The sequence below is a fragment of the Silurus meridionalis genome, chromosome 17 (assembly GCF_014805685.1).
Source record: "Silurus meridionalis isolate SWU-2019-XX chromosome 17, ASM1480568v1, whole genome shotgun sequence".
Taxonomy (NCBI): domain Eukaryota; kingdom Metazoa; phylum Chordata; class Actinopteri; order Siluriformes; family Siluridae; genus Silurus; species Silurus meridionalis.
In genome coordinates, this window is record NC_060900.1 from 23,818,317 (window position 1) to 23,829,429 (window position 11,113).

Sequence of the window (11,113 nt, forward strand, 5' to 3'; positions counted from 1 at the left end):
ACATTAACTCCTGGTAAGTTTCTAACTTGAAATATTTCCAGACTTCCCCAGATGTTCTCTTGTAAAATTTTCAGAAATGTACTGGAAACTTTACGCCCCTTTGCAACCCTAATCAGTAGAGGTCGACCGATTGATCAGGCTGAAACTTGGCTTGTACGATCTGTGCTTGAGTGAGAAACGTAACTTTCCCAAACCAGCAGGAGGCACTAGTCTGTATTAAGCATCCAAACATGGAAACCGGAAAAGCTAGAACTGTGAATATATAACGGTAACAGCGTTTACACTTGCCGTGATCATTAATAACGGATTCCTATAACTTTTTGCAAGAATGACAACAAGCATGTCCCCTTTTTTTTTCTTGTAAGCTCATTAACTCATAAGTTTTCTTTCTTGCCGACAATCTCTGCCGCTGCTCAACATGCAGAATCGGCCCATCGACCATCAGCTTGGTGTGTCGTGGGGTTTAAGTTCTTATTATTCATATCTCAATCGAGCCTTATATATTTTATTTGTTAAATATGATTTTGGAGGGAGAATGAGAATAATTCTGGAGAGAGAATGAGAATAATTCTGGAGAGAGATTGAGAGAACATTTTAAGTTACTGTATTTATTAACTGTTAGATTTTATGTGATGAAAGGAAAAAAATAAGAAAAGCGGGCAAAATAAATCTGCATCGTATATCGGCTATTGGCTGCTCTGATTTCTAAATATCGGTATCAGCCAGAGAAAGTCATATCGGTCGACCTCTACTAATAAGTAGCATGTTCTAAAGCTAACCCTGAAACCGTTCTCCATCTTTACAGTCTTACAATGACTTCATTCAGAAGACCAAAGCCGAGCTGAGTAAAGCAGACAGCGTCACTTCAACTATACCTCAGATCAAAACTCCAACATCAGGCTCACACAAGTCCACAACCTCTACTCCAGAGAGGTTAGATACTGTTTTTAGTGCGGGTATCTTTTTCCATCTCAATACTTTCTTTTTCCATCTTAATACTCGATGATCCTAAACATTCCTCTTCCTCTTATTTACAGATCTGAAACTGAGAAGAGTTTTACTGGAACCGAATCAGAAAAATCAGACAGGATACACACCAGATCTCCAGCACTAAGTGGTTCGTAAACTATACAAATTCGATATAAAGGCTAAAATATAAGTGACAAATTTAAAGGATTGCAAATGAATGACATCATTTAAAGTACACCAGCCAATCAGAGACAGTGAATAACAGCATTACAATGCATCAGTTGCCATAGTAATATATGAATCTTGATTTTGATTTGAGTGATTTTCAGGTCTGGATTAGTATTGGCGGAGGACACGGAGTATTGAAAAATATGTGTTTTCATAATATTGCCCTAGTTTTCTAAAGTATAAAATGAAGTATTTGTAAAAATATTTATTATAAAACTAAAGCTACGTCTACACTGATCCGGATACATTTAACGTTTTCATCTATAGTTTTTAAAGCAGCAGTTGCCCCTGACTCAGAAAAAAAATCTGAGATTCTGTCTCTCACATACACATGTAACTTTATGTGCATCCATCTTTATTACTTCCTTCTATCTTTCATTGTTCAGATGAAGATCCTCCAACTGTGACTCCAACCCCAGTTTTGGGAAGCCCAGATCATCTGAGTCCAACTGAACCCCAACATGATGAGCACACCCCCCGCGAAAGCCCTCATAAGCTAGAAACTGACACCTCCACCAACAAGAGCGTAGCCTCCAGCCCAAGGTCAGAGGTTATCGAGGAGCTGGTATCTCCAAGGTCAAATTTGTCTCATTCGGAACACTCGTATCCAGTGCTTAAAGTCCAGGACTTGAATGAGGATTTATCCAAGAACGGACCAGACGCTGTTCTCATTGTGAATGTCAGTAATGAAGAGAAAAGGTTTGCAAACAATTCAGAAGATATCAAATCCAGCTGCTCGCTGGTAACGAAGCCAGAACATGAAGAACTGAAACCTCTAGAGATTCCTTCACCCGTAGAAATCTCTTATACTCCAGATTTTTCCACGAGAAAGAAAGACACGGAAGACAAACCCACTGCGTCCCCATCGGTCCACAGTTACCAAGATGATTTTGAGTCGGTGGCTCAAGAGGAAAATAGAGAACACTCGCCACCTTCCGAAGATACAGAAGAGGAATCTTACAGATTCTCCTTCAGCAGCGGTGAGGAGGAGATAGAGGAGGATATAAGCGTTAAATCTGGGAATATCAGTGGTATCTATGAGCAGGAAAAGCCGTTGGATCTGGACTTGCTAGCAAAGCAGACAAAAGAAAGCGCCAATGACGATGTTCCTCCGACTTCTCTGAAGGATGAGATGCCTGATTACATCATCGGGGACCGGGTTCTGGTGAGCAACATTCAGCCAGGCACTCTGAGATTCAAGGGAAGAACAAGCTTTGCTGACGGATTCTGGGCTGGAGTGGAGCTGGACGTGGCTAAAGGAAGCAACGACGGAACTTACAATGGCGTCGTTTACTTCCAGTGCAAAGAGAACCATGGGATATTTGCTCCTCCTGATAAGATCTCTTGTCTTCTTGAAACGTTTGAAGGCCACATCAGAACCTCGGAAGAGGAAGATTCTTCATTTGATGATTGCTTGAACGAAATGGAGAAGACAAACAATTCTGAAAGCACGTTTCAGGATAAAAAAACTGATCCAGATCCACCTTCTGCAGTGAGAGAACCATCCGAGAAACATTTTGATCTTGATTCAAACCCTTGTGTTACAAAGGAATTGAAGATCGACCCTGCTTCTGATGCTGAGATCTTCGAGAACGTTAATGGAGGAAATCGTCCTGTCTCGCCAGAGAGATTCGGAGACGTCGTCCTGGAATTTAAAGACGTCTCAAAAGTCGAGGAAGATCAAACGCCAAACATTCTGGACCTGCTGAAACATGGTGAGACTTCCACACTGACAGAGGACCTTCAGAAACATTTAGAGGTCTCTCCGGAGAAGACAAGCCAGGACCGTGTGGATGGATCAGATAGCAAATCCCTCACGAGTTTGGCTGATTCACTGATGGAACGCTTCATGAGCGATGCCCTGAAACAGTTTCAGCAGATCAAGAAAGCGAAGGAGGAGAAAATCTCGACTGCTAATCAGCTTGTCTTCCTCGAAGAGGATGAAGAACTCTGTGTTAACAGTGTGTCCCAGATCAGACCATCATCCAGCAACAAGGGCTATAAAGAAAGCTTTCACAGCTTCTTTGACAAGGACCAAGAAGAAGTGTCTTCTCCTGAGCTTTGCAACCGATCGGTGGGTATTCACTTCGTTTGTTTTTAGGGCCCGAGCACCGAGGAGCAGGCCAGAATGGCCTGCACCAGAGGTGCGAAGCCCTATTGGTTTCCTTAGAATTTATTATTTTTTTTATTTTTTTTTTTTTTTTACACACATTGGCAATTTGGGGTCCCTTAACATACTCGAAAACTCTTGAAATTTGGCACACACGTCAGAGTCCTTTGTCACTAGGGCCGGACAAAGGCCGGTATTAAGGCGTGGCAGGGGGGCTCTGTAGCGCCACCTGTAATTCAAAACCAAACATTCGTGCACAGATCGGGCAATTATGTTCGCACATGTACGAGAGTTGGTACGCATATAGATCTCATCGAGCCGAACAACTTTCGCCCTCTAAACTATGAGCTACGCCCAACAGGAAGTCAGCCATTTTGGTTTGTTTTATAAGTGCATGCAGTGAACTTTTAAATACTCCTCCTAGGGAATTCATGCGATTGACATCAAACGTGGCGAACATGATGCCGAGACATTGGACTTGCTAAATTGCGAAGGGATTTTTGATATCTCGAACAGGAAGTGTTTAATAACTAAAGCAAAAAAATGTCTTATTCAGATGACACGCTGTGTATATGTTCTGCCAAGGATTCCGTTCACATCGATGTGCCTATTGTGAATCTCGGACATAGCGCCACCAACAGGCGCCAGGAAGTGTGTCAGTCACAAAAGGTGGATTTTTTGACAGTTGCATGTGGTGAACTTTTAAATACTCCTCCCAGGATATTTATGCGATTGACACCAAACGTGGTCAACATGATGCTGAGACATTGTAGATAATAAATTGCGAAGGAATTTTTAATATCTCGAACGCCGTTCCCATGGCAACGCCTCAAACTTTACTTTCATTTTCAGGCGTATTTAAGCACTTGGCATGCACTTTGTGTGCCTTAACATGCTCAAAAACACCGGAGATTTGGTACAGACGTCAAAGTCGTCTGCCATTAGGACCGCTCAAAGGCTGGAACATAGGCGTGGCAATAGGGCTCTGTAGCGCCCCCTGTAATGTAAAAACAAATATTGGTGCACAGATCAGGCAAACATGTACGCACATGAACGAGAGTTGGTAGGCATATAGAACTCATCGACCCGAACAACTTTCACAATCAAACCTATTAGCTCCGCCCAACAGTAAGTCGGCCATTTTGGATGGTTTCAAAAGTGCATGTGGTGAACTTTTAAATACTTCTCCTAGGGAATTCATGCGATTGACATCAAACATGGTGAACATGATGCCGAGACATTGCACTTGCTAAATTGTGAAGGGATTTTTTTATATTTTGAACGGTGCTGCCATGGCGAGGCGACAAATTTATGGCGAATTCAGAGAAACAGGAAGTGTCTAATATCTAAAGCAAAAAATGTCTTATTCGGATGACACGCAGTGTGTATGTTCGGCCAAGGATTCCGATCGCATCGATGTGCCTATTGTGAATCTTGGACATAGCGCCACCAACAGGCGCCAGGAAGTGTTTCAGTCACAAAAGGTGGATTTTTTGTCTAAAATGTGAGGTTTCTTTCACTTACAGTCCCCAAATGGGTCAGTAACAACATAAAATAGTCCACTGATATTTACCCACTTGATGCACTTGCACACCGTGCATTGTTTTCTGGGGGGCACCGTATAGCGATACACAAATGTGCGAGGGCCCGCCATCGCTGCTTGCAGCTATATTTTTAATTATAATTGCCCCGAAATTAAAACCAGAACTCTGAACACTGGGTTAAATGGCATACAGAAGTCTTTTCAGGTTGACATGCTGACCGTTCAGGAGGTTCTGTTGCTAACTGAAGCACAAGAGATGATGCCATGTTTTTGGAATGGGATGGGCATACTTATTCTCTCTCCTCTGTCAGTCACAGCAGCTTTAGCCAATCACGTATGTCTGTGAGCTTGTAAAGAGCAGCACAAGAAGTGTTCATCTAGCTTTACATGCCTAGCAAATACTCAGTACTGAATCAGTACTACCAGTTCTATATGTATATATTGAAATTACAAATTAGGATAATCCATGTTTAAAAATAAATAGTAGAATTCACATCTAGCTTGTGTTTTTGACTAGGTTTAAATAAATAAATAACTATTTCTAAATCTTCAAAATGTCAAAGTTAGTGAATGATTTATTTATTCATTTATTTTTAACATAAATGATTTACTTGTTTAAACAAGCCGCTGTGATATTAGGTCAAAGTTCATCTGCAGGCTTTGTTTATCATTTATTGATTTATATTAAACTTTTTCTTTTTCTTCTTTTCAGAAACCATTTTTAAAAACAAAAGCAATGATGCAAGATGGGTTATATTAACAATTTTGATTAATCATTATTGGCTGTCAAAATGAACGTGTTAACGCAGATTCATTTCCATTTAGATTCTTAATTTTATTAATTAATTAATAAAAATCTTTTAATTAATGCAGCACGCATTTCTGTATGAAGATTTGTATTAATATTAGGGATGCACCGAATATTCGGCCACCGAAAGACTTTGATCACCGAAACACCACGGCCGAAACAGTTTGTTGTGATGACGCAAACAGAAACCGCTGCCTGCACGTGCATGTCTAAAACAACATGTCTGCGGTGTGGACGTATTTCAGTATATCTGAGAAAGACCCACGGATAGCGATTTGCAAAACATGTAATGCCGAAATTTCGTCTGTGAATACTTTCTCCACGTCGGGTTTAATTTATCACCTGGAATCCAAACATCCCGATCGCTATGCTGAATATGAGAGGAACGCAAACGCACAGAAAAGCAAAACCCCTCCGAGCATGCGCACTCCGTCTGTGGCGGACGTTTTTGAAAAGGCAGGAAGTTTCCCAGTGATAGTGTTGTATTGTTGTATCTTTAAGCAGTTGCACTTGTTCTGAATGCACTTTGTTTTTATGAAAGAACATATTTAATTTAACAACCTTTTAGCAGGCCAGAGGGCCTTCACATTATTATTTAATGTACACATGAGTGCATTAAAGTTAAACATTTAAGACTAAATTTGAATTTATTTTATCCTGTGCATTGCTGCAATGTGCTATAAATAAATATTTTCATAATTTGTATTTGATTAATTCTTTGAAACTTTAATATTAATTTATGCAATTGAAATGCCTTGATTTTAGTAAGTTTAGTAAACAGTCATAGCCATAAATGCAATGGTAATAATAATTGCCATAATTTATTTCGGTGTTTCGGTGTTTTCGGCCTTGCTTTCCTCTTTTTTCGGTTTTCCGTTTCGGCCAAGAATTTTTATTTCGGTGCATCCCTAATTAATATATAAACAATAAAAACAAAGACGAAATTAAAACCTTCAACGTAACATTTATTCTCAACGTCCTTTCTATTATTCAGATTAAAAAAAAAAAATAATAGCAAAAGTTCAGTTTGGTGTACTGATGATTTATTCATTTAAAACACCATAATTACTTTAGATATTACCATTTACAAGAATATTTTCTCTTCATGCTTTATGTTGAGTTTGGTTTCACTAATAATATTTGCATAAAACATCCATATTTGTCCATGTGCATGTTGATTGGATTTAGAAACAAACTTTAAAAGTATTCATTTATCTGTTTTAGAACAGATCAAATTTATTAATCACTAGTTAACACATAACAATCATGCAATAATTCGTGATTGAATATTTAATCGATTAACAGCCTTAGTTGCTGCACTTCAGGATATTACCAGTAGATGGCAATAACTGGCATGAGCTGATATTAGCTAAATCTAGGTTGTTGTTTTTTGTTTTGTTTGTTTTTTGAAAGGGGGGGTATATGTTAATAAAATATAAATAAAATAATTGAATTCTATTTGTAAATTTGTAATCGCTTATGATTAGGAGAGCCCGGTTTTGGGTCAGGAGGAGCTGGTGCAGCGTTTGGCCGAGCTGGAGCTGAACCGCGAGTTCCTGCATGTGCTCGGCGAGGAACAGGACTGGTTCGACGAGGACTTCGGCCTCAGCTCACGCAAACGCGTTCAGCACAAGAACAAACCAAGGCAGGAAGAGCTCACGTCCACGTCTGCAGCTAAACTCCCACATGTCAAACAGCAGGAGGAGGCTGCAGTGGCAATGTTGGTCCCTCACAAAGCTAGAGAGGTGGAGGAGTTGGTGAGCGCCGCCCTGCTGGAGATCTGGAGGAGCTGCGGGATCGAGCGTGGTGATCAGAGTCTGACGGCCATGCCCAAACCTCAGGCTTCAGAAACACTGCTGGGGGGTGAAAGTGGCGAGCAGTGCGTACGCAGCTACAAGCAGGTCAGAGTAGTGCGATGTTTGGAACACTACTCCATTTGGAATACAGCTGAGAATCTTGTGATGCTCACGTACTAATGTTATGGTGAATTTAACATAGGAATAACACATTTCTCCATTGTGTGTGTTGCAGGCGGTGTTCGACCTGGTGTGGGAGTTAATGCAGGAAATCTACGCCGAAGATCCCAACGCTAATCGTCCCCTGTGGATCAAACCACGGCGTGTTAATTCACCCTACATCCATAGAATCGATGACCCCAGTGACCTCGCTAAAGTCCAGGCACGTATATATGTATATGTGTGTATATTTGGGTATGTGTGTAAGATGTTTTTTTTTTATTATTTGTTTGTTTGTTTGTTTATTTATTTTATTTATTTATTTTGTAGGCTTTCATCAGCAGTGAGGTTCTGAAGCTGTTCGGTCTGAATAAAGAGCAGAACCACAGAACCGACTGGCAGAAGATGCTTAAATTTGGCCGAAAGAAGAGAGACAGAGTCGACCACATCCTGGTAACACATACGCACATATAAATATACATACACACACACACAAACCCCTGCCAGCCCACACACATGCGCACATACATGGAAATAATGTGTGTGTGTGTATTGCAGGTACAGGAACTCCATGAGGAAGAGGCTCTGTGGGTAAACTACGACGAAGACGAGCTGCTGGTGAAGATGCAGCTGGCCGACGGAATCCTCGACACGCTGCTGAAGGACACCTTGGACGTTCTTACTAACATCCACGAGAGGAGATGCACACAAACCCCATCCTGATCCTCTTACACACGTCTACTACAACAAGCCTTTACACCCTGCGCCATTGTTCAGGACAGAGCCAGGAACACCGGGTTCCCAGAGAGATCTCTATGGGGCCGTGTTCTGATTTTGCTGCTAAGATCTCCCATCGCTCCCTTTAAAATCCTTCCTGCATTTGGGACTGAACCGGATCTACCCTCTGTACGATATTGGCCTTAGTGCTGTTTTTTTTTTTTTTTTTTATTTGTAAAGAAAAAAAATGTCTTTAAAAAAATATTATGTGAAAAATGTGTAAAGAGATGATTTAAGCGTGCGTGAAAACCACGTCAAAGCACATGCAGAACCGAGAGGAACCGAGCAGACTGAGGACGAGATGATTTTTAGAGATAGATGAAAAAGTAAATTGATCTATAGACTTTAAGAATTAAATGATTTAGAAGTGATCGGGAAATCAAGAAAACGAGTGCATGATGAGGGATTAGTGCTTTAATCGCTCTCACTATTTATCGACCTCCATATTAAGTGCCTCAAAGTTTAGGCTCCCTCCTTTAGGAAGGGGAGAACCGTTTTAAGCCTTCCTCTCTGGTGTGCCGAGCCGTCGTTTTAGAAATTCTTAAACCTCTGCATTAGAACAGCTGTATTATAAATTGGTGGAGTGTGCACTCCATAGTGTAGTGTCTTAGTTTAAATGGGACACATAGGTTAAAGCAAAAAAAAAACACTCCAAGATCAAAACAGGGTCGTGTTCTAATTGTATGGCGCCTTAAACAGTCACGCACTCTCCTGACCTTCATTTGGAACAGAACCTCAAGTGGTCGTGTCCTAAATCGACACCTTTCTTTTCTTTTTCTTTTTTTTTTCAATACAGGTCCTGCATTTAAGATGTCACTTTTCCTTACCCAAGAAATCCAAATAAGCCTTGTCCTGATTCTGCTGCTCACCCTGTTTTTATGCACTCTTTAAATTTACTTGGTACAGACATTCGGCCCTGTCCTGATCCTGCTACTTCGACCCCTATTTCTCACTCAATAGGGATCTATACCTTTCCACGCAGATATTTGTAGCTACGCAGGGACCCAGTTTCACACTTCTGAGAGCACCTCATGTGTTTAGGGCTGAACTGGGGCTTTTCTCTAGTATTCTGGTTTCTTGCACACTCTAGACATTTTCCTAGAGAATGTGTTTAGGACCGAGCCGGAACTCTACCTTTTCACGTTTTTCATGTTTTAAGACTGTAATGGGCCGTGTCCTAAATCGTCTCCACAGTTTAGCTGCTGTGTTATGGAATTTATCATGAATCATGATCTGTAACAATGTAATCATTCCCTGCTCTACTCTCTCTCTCTCTCTCTCTCTCTCTCTCTCTCTCTCTCTCTCTCTCTTTCTCCTCAGATCTGTCCTTGTTAAGGGCTTTTACAAAATGGCTGTCTCTGTTTTCAAAAAGACTCCTAGTAATCAGTCTCCCTACAAGTCCTAGTTTAGTACGGAGCCCGAACCCAGTTTTAACCTTGTGCTAATGAAATGTGTGTTTGTGTGAGAGAACATTTTCGGCTTTTAAGATCTCCCAGCCTCCTGGAAGCATCTCGACTTCTGTATTGAGGAGTGGGGTGGAGTCGGGGCAGAGTCTGGGGCGGAGTCGGGGCGATAGGACGCAGCTCGGTTTGTGCACATGTATATAGTGAACCTTTACACCTGTTTCAAACTGTAAATAAAGCTGAGATATTTGAAGTAACAAACGTCTGCTGGCTTTATTCCGAAAATTTTACACGTCATCGTGGCTAATGAATTCTGGGCCGTGATTGGTTAAAAGTGATGATGATTGTTGATTAATTTTCTATAATTTCTCTTTTTTTTTTTTTTTTTTTTTTTTGCATATTTGCCACACTTAAATCATTTAGAACAACAAGCAAATTAAAATTTTACACAAAGATAACCCGACTAATTACCAAGTGCAGTTTGAAATCATTAATAATCCTAAATTATTAAGAAGAAATAAAGCTGTCCGAATCTGCCTGGTCTTATGTGAAAAGGTCAATGGTTAATAAATTGTTGTGAGACCTTTGGCGGTGGAATCGAACGCTTGCGATAACTGGCAATGAGTTTCACATCTCGGTGAAGGATTTTTGGCCCACTCTTCTTTAAAGAATTGTTTTCATTCAGCCACATTAGAGGATTTTTAGCATAAACTTCCTGTTTAATATAATGCACTCTTTTATCTAGTATGTTGCAGTATCTATAATAACGGGTGTATTAGGGTTTTCAGTGCTTCTCTGAATTTGAAATTGGGTTGTCAACCAGTTATAAAAAAAAAAACGCTCTCTGTGAATGCTATAAAAACCCCACCTCTACTAAGAAGCAAGTGACTAGGAGAACTAATACTAACCACTGTCTCATGTTTTAAATGTTTTATGTATTTTGTTTCTTGTATTGCTCTCTCTCTCTCTCTCTCTCTCTCTCTCTCTCTCTCTCTGTGTGTGTGTGTGTGTGTGTGTAGCAGACGTCTGTTGTGGCTTCATCTTGTTTTAATAAAAGTTCTGTTTAATTTATTCACCAGATGAGTATTTGGGGCACAGCCGATCTCTCTCTTCTTCTCTCTCTTTCTCTGTTTCATATCTGAAGGTGAAATAAAAATCTCCATTGCCACATTTTTATTTATTTATTTTAATGCTTAAAGAATTGTTGACTTTTTGGATCGATAAACAAGCGGACAATCACACACACATATTGACTCAACCTGAAAAGACATGCAGCTAAGAACAAAGTCGAACTGAACTTTTACAGCAGAGCAAAAGCAA

At 40.4% G+C, this 11,113-nt stretch overlaps 1 protein-coding gene across 4 annotated transcripts in view; it reads left to right on the top strand.

Annotated features, from left to right (window-relative positions):
* Nucleotides 1–10,050, top strand: part of cep350 (centrosomal protein 350) — a 29,542-nt gene extending 19,492 nt beyond the window's left edge. For all 4 annotated transcript variants that reach the window (XM_046870895.1, XM_046870896.1, XM_046870898.1 and 1 more), the window contains exons 33-39: nucleotides 806–933; nucleotides 1,038–1,117; nucleotides 1,584–3,271; nucleotides 7,146–7,559; nucleotides 7,690–7,836; nucleotides 7,944–8,066; nucleotides 8,172–10,050. In XM_046870895.1, the coding sequence (XP_046726851.1) occupies nucleotides 806–933; nucleotides 1,038–1,117; nucleotides 1,584–3,271; nucleotides 7,146–7,559; nucleotides 7,690–7,836; nucleotides 7,944–8,066; nucleotides 8,172–8,336 (2,745 nt within the window). In that variant the 3' untranslated portion in view covers nucleotides 8,337–10,050. The remainder of the gene's footprint in view (nucleotides 1–805; nucleotides 934–1,037; nucleotides 1,118–1,583; nucleotides 3,272–7,145; nucleotides 7,560–7,689; nucleotides 7,837–7,943; nucleotides 8,067–8,171) is intronic.
* The last annotated feature ends 1,063 nt before the right edge of the window (nucleotides 10,051–11,113 follow it).